This window comes from Rhinolophus sinicus, linkage group LG02 (genome assembly GCF_036562045.2).
Source record: "Rhinolophus sinicus isolate RSC01 linkage group LG02, ASM3656204v1, whole genome shotgun sequence".
Classification (NCBI taxonomy): domain Eukaryota; kingdom Metazoa; phylum Chordata; class Mammalia; order Chiroptera; family Rhinolophidae; genus Rhinolophus; species Rhinolophus sinicus.
Genome location: NC_133752.1, coordinates 130556581 through 130574349, shown reverse-complemented (window position 1 = coordinate 130574349; position 17769 = coordinate 130556581). Strand labels below are relative to the sequence as shown.

The window sequence follows — 17769 nt, the reverse complement described above, 5'->3', positions numbered from 1 at the left end:
CTCTTTTTTTGGAAATTTTTATTATGAAGCATTCCCATCTTTATCTACTGGTGTCAGTTAAACTGTTTCCAAAGGTGGGTGCCAAGTTTTGGTTCCTCCTGTTTACAAAATTATCTTCTCCCTGAGTCAGCTGTTTCTGGGGTGGGGAGGATCCAGGCTCTCTGAGCAACACTACCCTGCCAAAGAACCCTGTGGTGAGCATCTCTTCTGCGCCCAAATAGTTGCTCGCTATTCTCAGAGGCTTCCCTGAGCACTCAGGACTCGGGCCCCAGGCACTATCATCTCTTCAGATTAATGTAATCAGCTACCAGACAGGTTTTCATCCAGTTTCTTCTTAAACCCTCTTCAAAAAAAATATTTGAGGGGCCGGCCTGGTGGCTCAGGCGGTTGGAGCTCCATGCTCCTAACTCCGAAGGCTGCCAGTTCGATTCCCACATGAGACAGTGGGCTCTCAACCACAAGGTTGCCAGTTCAATTCCTCGAGTCCCGCAAGGGATGGTGGGCTCCACCCCTTGCAACTAAGATTGAACACAGCATCTTGAGCTGAGCTGCCCCTGAGCTCCTGGATGGCTCAGTTAGTTAGAGCACGTCCTCTTAACCACAAGGTTGCCGGTTCCACTCTCACAAGGGATGGTGGGCTGTGCCCCCTGCAACTAGCAACAGCAACTGGACCTGGAGCTGAACTGCGCCCTCCACAACTAAGACTGAAAGGACAACAACTTGAAGCTGAATGGCACCCTCCACAACTAAGATTGAAAGGACAAAAACTTGACTTGGAAAAAAGTCCTGGAAGTATATAGTGTTCCCCAATAAAGTCCTCTTTAAAATATATATATATATTTGAGACTAAGCCACCCAATTTTAATCTCAATAAGGAGAGAAAAAAGAGGAGATCATGTCAAGAAATGTTGTCTTTATGATAGGAAAGCAACATTAACTTACATGTTGTAACTGTGTTTCTTCCAGACTTCCATTAAAGCTGATCAGGGAGACTCAGAGGTCAACTCTAGGCCAATACAGCCCTCTGTTCACTGAAAATGTATCTGATCACAGTCCATAACTCATCCCCTCAGTCTCCATTCCTCTGTTCTTACCCCTGCCCGATTGCCAGGTAATGACCTACACTAACCTTTGCAGCAGGTAGAATTCCCCTGAGACGGAATGGGCTCCACAGATGTGGTGGCGCCCTTGAGAAAGACTGGTTCACATTCAGCTTTGAACGTATTCTTAATATTATATTCTTACACTGGATTACATACATGTCTTTGTTATTGTGTTTTCACATCTGAAAAGGTCCTTGTCATAAAGGGATGTCACCTCATTAAAGGAAAGACTATGTTTCATTGATCATGATTTTCCCAGTGCCTTATACATACTACAGGCTCAATAAATAACTGTTTACTTAAAAAGTAAGTAACTCTTTACTCATTGTGGCATCTTTACAGGGTCATCAGGAACTCGGCATGGGGACTTGAGACCAAGAGAAGGAGTTTAACAAACCTCACTCACAAGAATAATATTTGACAAAATAAGGCAATAGAAGAGTGTTCCCTGGAATCAAAGGAAGAAAACCCTGAGACAGTCTGGAAGGAGAAAAGGATGGTAGAAGAGAGGGGAAAGCATGGGCCAGATATCAGAACTAAAAGGTAAATACCTTAGAAAGTATTGACCTAAGACAAGACCAGACAGTCAAATGCCATCTTATAGCACAGAGCAGCTAAAAATGATAAAGAATACACTTTCTCATTACAGATCCCCTTCCTCCCACCCCTACCTCCCACTCTACCCTACATCACAGGCCTCCTGGGAGATTGACGGATACCAGCTATCAGCCTCCTTCTTTTCCTTGTGTCTAAGTGAGACTGCTTTCCTTCCCATCCCTTATAACCCTTTGGACATATGCTCCTTGATCTCAATAGGGTCTTCCCTTGTCCACTGCATTCCCTCCTTTGAAAGGTAACCAATCATTTAGAATGGCCTCTTTCTTACCACTCTCTTCATCAGCTCCACAACCTCCACCTCTGCAGTGAAGACTTAGGTCTACCCTGCTTGTTTTACCTCCCTGCCCACAGGCATTTAAGCAGACCTAATCTATAGGCCTAATCTTTGCTGTCTAGCTATACCCAAGTAACAGATTCAAATAACCTAGATTTTAGTCTCTGGCCTATAAGGAATTTCATGGAAGATCCCAGACCCTTCCTTGCTGCTGGGTGTCATGATGAATAGCTCGTCTATTCTTCTGTTGTCTCTATCTGCATTACACTGATGTGGTTTGCTCTGGGGGTCAGGCAAAATAAAAAATATAACACAAAAACATGCACAATCCTGAGGCCATCTTAAAATGAGAGCCAGTATTGGAAGGATGATAGCGTAAAAGTATAGTGCTCTGATGTCAGCCAGTCTTAGATTTGAAGCTCAGCTCCATTGTAAGTAAGACTTTGAGCAAGTTACTGAATGGCTCTGCATCTCCATGTTCTTATCTGTGAAGAGAGACAATAATACCACCTTCCGCACAGAGTTGCTGTGGGCTTTTAACGACTCTGCTGTCCACACTACCTCCAATCCCAAATTCCCCTTGGCTCTTCCTTCACTTATCTCCATCAGATCCATGAAATCCCTGGTATCGTGTGAATTCCACTAGCCTAAGTGAGATACTGTACGAGTTCTGTTGGGGTTTTTAAACCATGTTTAAATGTATTCAATCAACTGCAGCCTGATTTCTTTCAGCATCAATGGAATTTCTTTCAGGAAAAAGGTTGGTACTAATTTGTATGGCTGATACATAGAATGAGCATAAAGATTTAGGGAGCCAGTGGTTCCCAAACGGAGGGCTGCACACACCACGGATGCCTCAAGGGCCATAAATTCATACACTCACTATGCTTCATGTGAAGACTGAATGAACACTGCTCTGTATGCATATACATATATATGAACACACTAGTATATATGTGTATACTAAAGGGAAGCAGAGCTTGCCACCAAAAATGTACCTTTTGGGATATTGATTTTTAGCTGGTTATTTTTAAGAAACAAAAGACTCAGGAAGAACCTTTGTGTCTTTACCTGCCTGAAGCAATTAATAGAGAACCTGTTCCAGGAAGGGAGATATCATCACAAATACCTGTAGTTTAATATAAACTAGCGTGTGATGGACAGAGGGGAACCTAGCAGGCCCATTTGATCAAAGTCCTCCGTGTCCCATTGTTAAAAATGGTCCAGCAAACATTTATTTACCAAACATTTGCTTTTCCATCTCCGTGTGAAGTGCCTTCCTGCTCTTTGAAGTCCCAACCACACCTCCTCCTCCTCGCCTTAGCTCCAGAACGGCATATAAGCCTCAACTGACCAAACTGTCCTTGGATGTCTCATATTCTTATGGCACACCCGCATATACATCTGTAATAAATTTTGGACATTTTCTCCTGTCTCACATTCATTGGATTACTAGCGCAGCTAGAAGAACTTAGAAAGGTGGAAGGAAAATTCTTTTTTTACACACCCACAATGCAAACAGATATATTCACATACATTTTTAAATACCCAGCATTGCTATTTTTCAAAAGTATATATAAATGCTATTGATTAACAAAATATAAACTTATTTAAAAGTATGACAATTTGTAAAAGTTTTTATCATCATATTATTTTCTCGGTCAACATTTGTTAATACTACAACATACAGTGGTTCTAAATTTTTTAATTTAATATTATTAATATTTTATTACATCTTGATATTAATATTATTAGCAACACTTGATTGTTAATAATAATAGCCAACACTTATTATGTGTCAGACACCATTCTAACAACTTAATATATAGTCATTAAATCCTCTCAATGACCCTATAAACCAGAACTATTACTATTTCTAATTTGTATATTAGGAAACTGAGGCACAGAGAGGTTGAGTAACTAGTCACAGAGCTAGCAGGAGGCAGAACTGAAATTCAAGTTCAGGCATTCTGGTTCCAGAGAATGGAACCAAGCTCTTTGTTTTCACACTCAATCAGCTGAGAACTCAGCTATTCACTATATATTGGTAACATTGTTTTCAATCAGAAAATTATTTGTGATCTCAACATTGATTTCATTTTCTATGAAAATGGGCATATTTCTAAGTGGGTACAAACAGAAATGTATGTGTATATTCTGACTTATATTCAACCAAGGGACAAAATCTGAGAAATCTATGGTAACTGTTTTATGAAAAGAACAATAAATTAATTCAAACGCAAGATATTAGTAATGAAAACACTTCATGCTGCCTGGTCTGCCCATATATGCTCTTGCCCAAAGAGGTCACATTGTCCAGAGTGAGTTTCTGTTCATGGCATTCCTTTCAATGATCATTTTGTTATTATCTTATTGTTTTATCTGCCTCCATTAGGAAACTAGCTTTCCAATATTGCACTATCGTGTTTTCCTGAAAATAAGACCTAGATGGACAATCAGCTCTAATGCGTCTTTTGGAGCAAAAATTAATATAAGACCTACTATTACATTACATTATATTATATTATATTGTATTATATTATATTATATTACATTACATTATATTATAAAGACCCAGTTTTTTATTATAGTAAAATAAGACCGGGTCTTATATTAATTTTTGCTCCAAAAGACCCATCAGAGCTGATTATCTGGCTAGGTCTTATTTTCAGGGAAACACAGTATTTGATTGTTTATTATACTAAATTGAAAGGTAACAACAACGGAAGCAACAACTACTAAAGAAGTTAATTGCAATAAAAATCGAATGATACATTTTACATTTTCACCTCTATACTTGAGTAATATTCATGCTCACACACATGTTCTATTTCACTCATTGAACATTCAAGAATACTCATTGAGGGCCGGCCCGGTGGCTCAGGCAGTTAGAGCTCCGTGCTCTTAACTCCAAAGGCTGCCGGTTCGATTCCCACATGGGCCAGTGGGCTCTCAACTACAAGGTTGCCAGTTCAATTTCTCGAGTCCTGCAAGGGATGGTGGGATCTGCCCCCTGCAACTAAGATTGAACATGGCACCTTGAGCTGAGTTGCCTCCCGGATGGCTCAGTTGTTGGTTGGAGCTCAGGCTCTCAACCACAAGGTTGCCAGTTCAACTCCTGCAAGGGATGGTGGGCTGCGCCCCCTGCAACTAGAAAACGGCAACTAGACCTGGAGCTGAGCTGCTCCCTCCACAAGTAAGACTGAAAGGACAACAACTTGAAGCTGAACAGAGCCCTCCATAACTAAGATTGAAAGGACAACAACTTGACTTGGAAAAAAGTCCTGAAGTACACACTGTTCCCCAATAAAGTCCTGTTCCCCTTCCCCAATAAAATCTTTAAAAAAAAAGAATACTCATTGACTCTCTGCCATGTACCAGGAATTATGTTTGAAGCTATAAATATGGGAATAGAACTAAGAATACACCAATCCTTTTAGATTATAGTCTAAGAGATTCCAGGCAGGCCATTCACTCAATTAATAACTACATTGTAAGGTAGAATGTTATCATCAGCACCATTGGAGGGACACAATTCTACACATGATCTGAGAGGGAGAGACGACTCCAAGAGAATCAGTGATCTGACAGGAAGCCTCCCTGTCAACTCTCCCAAGGGCTCTTGAACACTCCCATAGCCACCTGGAATTCATGTGCAGATCAGAAAAGCAAGACCTCCCGGGACCAAGTTATCTCATGGTACAGAGATGACCTCCCTACCACTTTCTCTCAGCTTTATTCTTTGATTTATTCAAACTTTTTTGTCTTCTTTCATATTGTCCTACTTCTCTTAAGGTATGTCATTTCCTAGGAATATTTCAACTAGGTAACTCATGTCATATTATGTTTATGCTTGTTAGTTACCACTTCAGAAAGTGGTATTTTCCAACCCTGATTCCAAATTATGAGAATTTATGCTACTTAGAAACTTATAGTCCTTTAAGCATTAAATGTTCTGTATTTGATGCCCTTAACACATCCTTTCTTGTCCTTCCGAATCAAAATCTGAGTCAAAGATGTTGGATAATGCCAAGTCAAGAATGACTTTAGTAAAAGTAAGGAATCTAAAGAAGAAAGGCAGAAACAATTAAACAATCTCAGGAACTCCAACAGCACAGACAGATAGGATACTGGGACTTTGGGGGAAAATATACTGTAGACAAAAATCTACTTGAAGTGAATAGTTACAAAAGCACTGATCTGTGTTCTTCCCTCCACAAATTCTACAATTTTTACTCTTCCTTAATCACCCTAACAGTCCTATTTATTCATTTGTAAACGTACATTCTGATGGAGCCCCAGTCTTTTGAGATAAAAATATTTGGTCTAGTTTTTGTTTATTTGTTTGTTTGCCCCCCTGTGATATGAAAGTAAATGTTACATTTAAAGTTTAGAGGAATTTTCCCACTTAACTTTCTATACCTTGTTTGAGGGGACAATGTTGATGCTAATTCTTTTACAGACGTGGCAAGTTGTGCTTAGGAAGTAATTCTCATTGCCCATTGCCCATCCTTTGCATGGTTTAAAAGACAATGTGATCTCAAATGCCAAGCGTGGCGTGACCGCTGGAGGCTGAATAGTGGATGATTTTGGCTGTTGATCCTAATGAGGTTAATCCAGAATGGCTACTGCGATCTTTGTTGATAAGGAAAATGGAGAACCAAGCACCCATATGGCTCCTAAGGACGGGCTGAAGCTGGGGTCTGGGCCTTCCATCAAAGTTTTAGATGAGAGACCTCAGGATTCAACACTACGTGTTGGCAAAATGTTTGATGCTCCACCAGCCTTACCTAAAGCTGCCAGAAAGGCTTTGGGAACTGTCAACAGAGCTACAGAAAAGTCAGTAAAGATGAATGGACCTCGCAAACAGAAACAGACAAACTGCTCTGCCAAAAAGGTGATGGAGAAGACTGTTAAAGCAAAAAGCTCGGTTCCTGTCTTGGATGACACCTATCCAGAAACAGAAAAATTATTTCCCTTCAATCCTCTAGATATTGAAATTTTCAATCAGTCTGAAGAGCACCAGATAGCACAGCTCCCCTTAAGTGGAATGCCCCCCTCATGCTCCACGATGAGGAGAGGGAATTTGAAAAGCTGTTACACATAGGCCCCCCTTCTCCTCTGAAGATGCTCTCTCCACCGCGGAAGTCCAGTCTGTTGCAGTCTCCCTCAAGCAATCTGTCAACACTGGATGTTGAATTGCCACCTGTTTGTTATGACTTGAATGTTTAAGTTTCTTAGTGCTTCACAGTTTGTGTGTATCTATTAATAAAGGAATTCTTAACAGACCAAAAAATAATAATAATGTGATCAAGTGAGAAGGTCATTTAGATCACCAAAGATTTTGTGTTCTAGATTGAGCTTCCTCACCAACTTGTATTATGTTAGTTAAGTCATTTCACCTCTCCAGCTTCAGTTTTCTCATGAGTACGTAGCACATAGAGGGTGTTTTATAAATATTTGTTGAGTGAATGAATTAATAATATTTACTACCTTGTAAGATAATCATGAACAGCTAGGTTTTAGGCTCCAAGTAGAGTAGGCAAGAGTCATGTCTGTTTCGCTTAATATTGCATTCCCTGGCACGGTGCCCTGTATATGGCAAAATCTCATAAAAAACATAGCAAATTAATAAATAAATGCACAAAATAATAAATTTCATAATAGTTGCCCTACTTTTCATAGTTACTGAGAATAACTTGGTTTTAGACTCGCAGTGAAAAAAACTATGTTGATCATTGTAACCACTGTATTTCCAAATGCCTAACACTCTGGCATTTGGAGGTGTTCAATAAATGATTTTCAATTAGTGAATGCTCAATAAAAATACATGTCAAATTATTTCCAAAAGTACAAAGCATAATATCTATGCATATATGAGGCCTTAAGAATCTCTTTCCCTTACAGACCTTTATCAACAACCTATATAGAGAGATGACTCAAAAAATATGAGGCATAATGATTTAGAAGAGGATGATATAGAACCTTCTCACTCACATCTGGCTCTCAGGTTCGAAACAGCCATGTGTTAGAGCTCAAAATATTCCAAGGATATTTAGTGACAGGGGTTAGATTTAGAAACATAATCAAAATGTTATTCTGGGTACATGAGCTATGATATTTCCAGTTGTAAGCAACAGAAAACTCTGATATAAAATAGCTTAGACAACAAAGAATATATGTTATCTCAGAACGAAGTCAGAGGCAGAGGTAGACAGCTTCAGGATGGGTACTTGGGACTCAGCACCATCATCAAAGACCCCAAGCTATTTCCTTCTGTCAGCTCTGCCAACCCCTGGGATATCTTCAGATGGTTCCTCTCAGAGTTAAAAGATCTCTGTCACAGAACAAGGCATCAGTGAATGATACATCTAGAGGAAGAAAGAGAAGGATGAATCTTTTCCTGTGACTCACTTTTATCAGCAAGGAAGCCATTCCAGAATCACGTCAGGAGAACTCTCCTCACCTTTCATGGGTGGGAATTATGACACATGTCCGTTCCCAAACTAATCACTGTCAAGGGAAATTAAACCATTATGATTTGCTTAGACCTGTCAGGATTGATCCCTGGATCTGAAGATAAGGCCAGTCTTCCCTGAGTTTTATGGGAGAACACGAGAGATGGCAGTAAAGAAGAAAGATGTAAAAGCCTGGCAATTAGGTGAGCAATAGTGTCTGCTAAAGAGAGAAAATAGTGTGCTTTCAAAATTGTTATTTAATGCATCTGATTAAGATTCTGTGGGTCTAAGGCTTCAAAAAATTATTTTTATCTTCAGTACAAAGTCAGAGGAGAGCAGCTAGAAAAATTATATGAAACTTATCGAGTGGATAAAATTGCTTTGCTCAAAAGTCAGTGTTGCTTCCGTTTTATAAAGCACACCGTTGATAAGGCTCTCAAACATTGCCCTTGATCCACAGTAAAAAACACATTAAATATCACAACCTTATGCATACACATACACTTCACAGCCTTCAGTGACAGAACACTTGCCCTTACTACTTGTTAACATACTTATGTTTTTTATCCCATTCTGTTTCACTATATTTTTAACTGTTTGTCCTGGTTTCAGGACCCAGTAATGGGCTGCAACCCACTATTTGAAAAACATTGCTTATTCAAGCCTCTGACAAGTCTCATTATTATTTTTTAAAAACAAAATAACATATCATTATTTATTAAATGCAATCGTGATGCTATTTTCTTCAACCCTGTGAATATCATTAACCCCAATGTATAGCTGAGAAAACATTTGTGTGAGTGATTTGTCAGGATTACACACTCAGTGAGTGCTGGGGGTGGAAGTGGGGAGATGTGGTAGACCTCAGATGAAGGTGTTCTGATTTTAGATATTTGTTTTAAAAGAAAAATAAATACACTATTTAGTAAAGTCTTTAGGTTTCTTCACATGGCAACTGTAAAAAATAAATGCATAATTCTCACACTGGCATAATAAAAAACGGCTAAGTGCAATTGTTCATGGCTAATTACCTCTTCCAGACCAAATAGAAAGTCGCACAGTTCATCAGACAATCCATTATATCTAATTAAGGGAAATTATTTCTAGATGACTCTGAAGCCTATTAGAGAATTTGTGGTAAGATTTCTAAAATGTTTCAGAGCAGATACAGCTTGTGAACCATAAAAGAGTTCACAGAACTTGAATTCTGATCTGGAGAGATTAAAAACACTTGACCTGCTCTTTCTCCCCATCTCTTCTAACTTCAGGGATCAAGTCAGCCCTAAAGGTTTTCTTTTAGCCATCGAAGTGTCCTTTCTATGTGGCAGTCAAGTTATTATTTTCACTATTCAATTCTAAGCAGGAAAATTCTTTTGAGCTTTATATGTTACATATACTTTCTGGCCCCAAATCAGAACCATATCTATAAATACATACATACATAAATGGCCAGCTAAAGAATTGTCAGCCCAAAGACACAAAGAATACAAACAATGAACTCTCTGCCTCTCGAATTAGACAAACTGGGGCACGACAGGCCAAACCTACATTGTGACACAATGCACAGCACTGTCCTCTCCATCTCCTTTAAAAGGAAAAAGAGCAGAGGCTGTCTAGCGTCTTCCTTTGACTAGAGGCAGACATTCAATAATGACTCGCCCCATCCTTGGACTATCCAGTTTTCAGTGTCCCAGGTGAGGAAGCTAACCAGTGGAGGACAATGGAGCAGCTGTGGGAAGCAAAGAGGAGAGGAAGCAGGAGCCAGGGGTAAACAATGGAAGGATCACTCAGACTTTGTTCCCAGTTCTCTCTGACAGATGGAAAAGCTGACAGGCCAACAATCATGTTAGGAGGTCACAATGAACCCCGATGGACTGTGCCAAAGGCTCCGTTCAATCCGAGATGCCCTGCATAAATAGTAAAGCATTGTCTTCACCTCAAAGGAGACTGTCAGACTCTCAAACTATGCTGGCCTCCTTTTCTAAGGAACATTTTTGAGAAGCCCATCAAATTGAAAGGGCTCTAAGCCCAAAAGACCATATTTTCAGAACCAAACGTCAGAACTAGAGGTCCATCAAAGGTATGTTGTTCTGGTGTTGATTTGCATGAAAGTTCTGGAAGGCTAAATAAATTTCACTGGTTGTGGACTGAATAAATCACTTGTATTGAACAGAATGAAATCACGTGAAGTAGATAACATGAAGTCCAGTAAATCCCGCACAAGCCTTTAGGAAATCAAAATAGTGAAAATATTTCAGATTTGCCTCTCTGAAGTCTGAACTGTGAAGTTTAGTAGAAACTGTTTCTACTTCCCATGACGATAGAGCAATCAAACAGAATCATAGACATTGGGGGGGAAACATAATTTATATTTGCCTTGACTCTCATTAAAATATGGACTCTACAAAGACAAATAAAATTTATTTGATAACTTCCAGGATTTCTGACACTGCTTTATGCAATAGACAATACTGAGAATTTGAGAATAGGGCAAAATCTTTACCCAAAAAAGAACTTTCCAAGAAGTTTGTATTTGCTACAGATTTTTTTATTTATATACAACTTTAGAAATTTTACTTCTGTGTGAAGGTAGATATACTTATCCACAATTCTGTGAGATGCCCTTGTCACCATTTCAATATACTCAGTTCTGTCTCAGCTAGAAGAGTCAGAAAGTTTTCAGGTTTCCTACTATTGGAAGGCAGAGAACACGTAAAGAGATAATCAACTAGACTGAAGTTATGGATTAGAAAGGATAGTCTATAAACCAACACAGTCTGTGGTACTCAGCCTTGAAGACCAGTAAAAATACAAGGGACTAAGTAAGATGGCACCTCTTCCTCAGGTTGCAAGTATGTTAACTTAGGGATAATCGGCAGGACTCCATTCCCACAGGCGCCCAAAACTGAGAGAGCTCGATCTACATCATGAACCTCCTTTGGATAATCTTGTCTACATAATAACCTAGCACAAGCAGGGGCAAATGGGACATATCTATTCTGGAGAAGCTAATGCTGGAAAGGATATAATATCCAAAGGAGATCCTGGTTCTTGTAGCCTTGGAAATAAGCAAGAGTTGCATGACCTGGGGCTGGGAGGGACAATAAATTAGATAGCCTCTCACAAACCTTTTGACACTCACCAAGTGTTAACACTGCCAGTAATCGGCGTGATACACAGTATAACCATTGTACTTGTGTTAATACATTTAATCATCACCGCTAGCCTATCCGGAAGGTAACCACTATTATCCCCATTGTGATTAAAAAGTTTACCGAGTTTAAATAAGTTGCTTGAAGTTGTGCACAAAGCTGTGATGCACAACTCATAGAAATTCAGCAGATCTCCAGAGGATTCAATCTGCCCGATAAACAGAATACTTTCCTCCAGAGGAGTTATTAACATTAATAACTGTGAGCATGGAGGATAATTATACTTGACCAATCTCCCTACTGTGTAATTCATTTAGTGATGTAGATTAGACTACGGCACAAAAATGAATTTCAACTTTGTGGAAATTAGATCACCAATTTCCCTGGTAGCCAATATTTATTAATAGGAGATCCAAATCTCCCCTTATTAGGGAAGCAGTACTCAAGGGGCGTCAGAGAAGCAGGGGAGGATGGAGGAGATCACTGAGTACTGGCAACCATTCCCCTCCTGTGACCAGCATCCCTGCTTCCAAAACAAGTTGAGCAGAAGGGCTCTAGATAAATCACCTGATTCTGCTGCATACCTTCAGGGAGACGGATGCTTAAATCAACAAGACCAATAATTTTTTGCTACACTTTTGGCATTTCCATGAACAGAGGTTTCACCTTGTCCTTGGGTGACCCATCTAAGTAGTTTACAGCCCTGATAGAAAAGCAATTCTATTTTCTGCCCAAGCATAACCTTTAGTTTAAATAAATCCACTTCCCTTGAATGTTTCATGAGCACAGAGAACTGTTTTGTGCCCTCTTCATAGGGGTGCCTATTACCTTTGGCAACATATTATTCCTCTGTACTTTTCACCAATTTTCATTTTTGCTACATTTCTTGGGGACTTCTGTAAGGCTCCTGTGTAATTTCTTTTTTAGTCCATATTCAATAATGCTTTAAAATAACATTGAAATAGTACATTTTTGTGGTGGGAAATTAGAGAAATACTGAAAAGCCCAAAGAAGAAATGTTTTAAAACTCATTATCTCACTCTTCAGAGCAAACAGCTATTTTGATATGTATCTTTACAGTCTCATATGCCAACACATATGTGCTTTGGGGACTGATTTCCCATGTCACTAATACTCCTTTTTACTACAGAGTTCTAGCCTTTAAGTCTGTCCAAGGACTTCACATAGTCCATGAATTCTGTGAAATATCTACAAAAGTTTATATAGGTACATATGTGCTTTCTTCCCAAGTAGGGAATCGACTGCTTACATCAGGTTCCCAAAAGGGTGCCTAACCCAAAAATAGTTTTAAAAATATCATTTAGCAACAATATTTTTAATGGCCACATAATATTCCACCATGTTAACCAATCTTACTGTTATAAATTATACTGCAATAAACACTTGTATAACTAAATCTTTTCAATGATTTCTTTAGGGGAAAAAAAAAATCTTGTAGTTAGATTGCTCCAAGAACATGTACAGTTGAAGGCTTTTAAGGCATGCTATCAAATTGCCCTGTACAAAGGTAGTATCCTTCAGAGTCCCAACAGGAGTACATGAAAACATCACTTTTTTCAAACAAGCATTAACACTGAGTCTTATTTTTTAACTCTTCCAATTTTATTGTCTAAACTAAAATACTAATGTTTGAATCTTCTCCTTTTTAGGTTCAGGGTGGGGGGCAGTATTATTTGTAACACACTGGTAAGCGTTTGAGGTACTCAGAGAATACTGGAAGAATTACATCTGTCCTGGCTGGTCTTAGCTCTACTCCCACCGTGACGTGATGTTGCTGAGTCATCTAATGATCAGCTCTGACCCACAGGTCTCTCAATATAATGACTGTCACTAGCCAATCTTGTAATGATTTTTATGGTTTTGGCTTCCTTAGTGCCTACTCTCACCCTTGTATAATTGTGTTTTGTCCTGCTTGTCTACGACTGTGCTTCCTATTTAATATTATTGATTGTTCTGTTGGATGTAGCATCATCTACAGGCTAAATAAGCACATCTTCAGTGTCTTTGTGAGATATCAGTGACTTCAAGGATGATAAGACCACTTGACATACGACCCTCACACAGACGCCAGATCATTGAAAACTCCTTAGGGGAGGATTGCCAAGTATTAGGTTAGTACAAAAGTAATTGCAAAAAATAATTTTTGCAATTATTTTTAAACTTTTAAACCACAATTACTTTTGCACCAACCTAATAAATTTTCTACCTAATTATAGAAACCTGAAATTACACTCTGGCTGAAGAGATGTAAAATCACACTGAAATCAATAGAGATAAGAGTGACCAGAAGACCCTGGTGGGGGTGGGGGAGGCAGATGGCTCAGTCGGTTAGAGCGTGAGCTCTCAACAACAAGGTTGCCGGTTCAATTCCCACATGGGATGGTGGGCTGCACCCCCTGCAACTAAAGATTGAAAACAGCAACTGGACTTGGAGCTGAGCTAGACTGAAGGACAACAACTTGGAGCTGATGGGCCCTGGAGAAACACTGTTCCCCAATAATTTTTTTTTTTTTTTTAAGTAGACCCTGGTGGTGAATAAGAGGGTGAGCTCTTGCAGTTAGAGATCTTGGTTTTAAACCCTAACTCTCCCAGTCTCTGTCTGTATAACCTTGGGCAAATACCTCCATATGGGTGTTAGCATCACCAGATGTTAAACAGACTGATAAAGGCACTTGCTCAATGAGCACACCAGGTGTGGCCTTCATGTGAGTTGTTGAGAAGTTGCAGTATCCTTTCTATACAAGATTTGTGGACACTCCTGTATAAAACATTAACTTCATGCTGCTCTCCTCCAAATACACTCTGTCTCCCTTTCCGTGCCTAACTTCTTTCCATTAGGTTTCATTATCTGATATATGACGGATTTGTTTATTTTTTATCTGGCCCACTCTCACAAGAGAGTAGGACTTTTTCCTTTTATTCTGCGCTTTAATGCTAGCGCCTTGGGGAATAAGTAAATAGGGTCATTGTGAAGACTGAATGAATCAACGTGTCTATAGAAATGTATTAGTTTCCTAGGGTTGCCATAACAAACCATAAACTGATTGACTTAACAGAAATTTATTGTCTCCCAGTTCTAGAACCTAGAAGCACAAGGTGGTAGCAGGACTGGTTCCTCTGGAGGGCTGTGAGGGAGACTCCGTTACATGCCTGTGTCCTAGTTTCTAGTGCTTTTCTCGCAATCACCAGAGTTCCTTGGCTTGCAGATGCATTACCCCAGTCTCGGCCTTCATCTGTACATGCTGTTCTCCCTGTATGTATGTTGGTCTCTGTGTCCAAATTTCCCCACTCAAAATAAGGACACAGTCATATTGGATTAGGGCCCATTCCAATGACCTCATCTTAACTTGATCATCTGCAAAGATTCTATTTCCAAATAAGGTCACATCCATAAGTATCGGGGTTAGGACGTCAACATTTTTGGGGAAGACACAATTCAACCCCCAAGAAGCAGATGGTATAGTGCCAGCATTCTGCTGGCATGCTATAACTCTTAACTCTTCTTATATATCCACACTATGGGATCCCATCTTACAGAGAAAACTAATTTGGTCTAGCATGGCAGGTTCTCGCAAGTCACTATGACATAACCTGTCTCTGGGGAGATATTAATCAGAGTTTCTGTGCCCCCCCATGCCTTTGACTCTGAGTAATGGCCCGTGGGGAGTAAAGGCAGCTATGAAATCAAAGCTTTTGCCATGATTGCAAAGCCCTTATTTTACAGCCAATAAAAAAAGAGGCTAAAAGGCGATCATTGCTCTGAGGTCTTATAATTAATTAAAGGAAAAGCTGGAGTAGAACTCAGGCTTTCTCACTCCTCGTTCCTTTCCTCCTTTACACAACTCTATCTATATATTTAAAATAATAATTATGATCGTGGACACATTCAAAAATAGGTTGATTATAGAAATTTTGCTCATAAATTAGTCTGACTGGTTAACCCCAGATGAAAACCTTTGACTGGAAAAACAAATTGACCCATAAATAGGCAATTAATCTTTGACAAAGGAGCAAAGGCAATACAGTGAAGCAAAGATAGTCTCTTCAATAAATGGTGTGTAACAACTGGATGTAAAAAAAAAATGAATATAAATACAGACACACTTCCCAAAAATTAATTCAAAATAAGTCATAGTCCTAAAAGTAAAACACAAAGCTATAAAACTCCTGGAAGACAATGTAGAACAAAACCAAGAGGACCTTGAGTATGGTGATGCCTTCATAGATTCAACATCCAAGACATTAACCATGAAAGAAATAACTGACACGCTGACTTCCTTAAAATTGAAAACTTCTGCTCTGCAGAAGACATGACCAAGACATTTAGAAGACAAGCCACAGACTGGAAGGAAATGTTTGCAAAACAGACATTTGATAAAGGAGTGTTCTCTATAATATACAAAGACCTCTTAAAACTCAACAATAAGAAAACAAATAATGTGATTAGAAAGTGGGCCAAAGACCTAAACAGACACCTCACCAAAGAAGATATACAGATGGCAAATAAGCCTATGAAAAGATGCTCCATATCATTTGTCATCAGGGAAATGCGAATTAAAACAATGAGATACCACTACCTACCTATTAAAATGGCTAAAATCTGGAATCCTGACAACACCGAATGCTAACGAGGATGTGGAACAAGAACTCTCATACACTGCTGGTGGGCATGCTAAGTGGTACCACCACTTTGGAAGACAGTTTGGTGGTTTCTTATAAAACTAAATATAATCTTTATCATATGATACCACAATTACATTCCTTGCTATTTGCCCAAAGGAGTCAAAAATTTATGTCCACACAAAAACCTGCACGTTGATATGCATATCAGCTTTGTAAGTGCCAAAGCAGATCTGGAAGCAACCAGATGTCCTTCGGTAGATGAATGAATAAATAAACTGTGCTACATCCAGACAATAGAATTTTATTCAGCATTAAAATGAAATGAGCTATCAAGACATGAAAAGACATGGAGGAAACTTAAATGCATATTACTAAGTGAAAGAAGACAATCTGAAAAGACTACTGTATGGTTCCAATTATATGACATTCTGGAAAAGGCAAAACTATGGAGAAAATAAAAAGAACAGTGGTTGCCTGGGGGGAGGGGGAGAGATGAATAAGGTAGTGAAAATACTCTGTACGATATTATAGTGATGGATGTATGTCATTATACATCTGTCTAAACCCACAGAATGTACAACACCAAGAACCCTAAGGGAAACTATGGACTTTGAGTCATTATTATGTGTCATTATAGCTTCATTCTTGGTAAAAAATGTGCCATTCTGGTGAGTGATACTGATAATGAGGGAAGCTATGCTTGTGTGGGGGCCAAGGGCACATGGGAAATCTCTGTGCCTCCCTCTTGAGTTTGTTATAAACCTAAAACTGCTCTAAAAAAAAAATAGTCTTATCAAAAATTGAGACATTTTTGGCCCAAATTAACTACTTTATTTAATCAAATCTAATATTTCATTATTGTAAGACGCACCATTATTTTATCTACCACTAGAAAAGAAAAAAACTGCCAATTAATGTGTGCCTACGTTTTAAGAAAGATACTTCACAAAATATGAGGTGTTCAAGTGTGACAGTGTCTGAATCTCAAAAGCCACAAAACATGATAGCACAACCCCTCAGTCACTGAACTAAGCATTTTATTTATATAAATTCTCATTTCTAGACTGGCTCAGTATAACGCAGCTCGGTGGAAAGATAGGTAAAACAGACTTTAAGACACCCAGAATTGTTAATCTAGACTCCTCAAGTGACCTAACACATCCTCCTGATGTTTCTATCAAACCAAGCTTATGTTTTGTACCTCCAGGAACAAGAAGTAACCAGCAGGAGAGAAAATTTTGAATCAAAGAGATGAAAGTGGAGAGAGAGGAATGCAAAGCAATTCTCTGCCAAGGCAAACACACAGGCAAAGGGAAGTGAGAGAATGACATTTCCTTCGTAGATTCTCTGAAGGAACATTACAAAGAATTCATCAACCAGTACCTGGAGCTGAGACAACAGCTGTAGAGGTATGATGAGTCCCTATGAGGATTAAGAACTTCCGAGATTTGCTCTTGCCATCTCTAGCCTGGCACGAGACCAGAGCCGCCTCTGGCTGGTATTTACAAAGAACTGGTAAG

At 39.1% G+C, this 17769-nt stretch overlaps 1 protein-coding gene across 1 annotated transcript; it reads left to right on the top strand.

The window, feature by feature from the left end:
* The first annotated feature begins 6467 nt into the window (after positions 1–6467).
* LOC109460035 (securin) lies at positions 6468–7263 on the top strand. Its single transcript, XM_019755028.2, is given in 3 exon segments — positions 6468–7048; positions 7051–7150; positions 7153–7263. Coding segments are annotated over 3 exon segments (573 nt in total). The 5' UTR covers positions 6468–6616; the 3' UTR covers positions 7194–7263.
* Positions 7264–17769: the final 10506 nt, after the last annotated feature.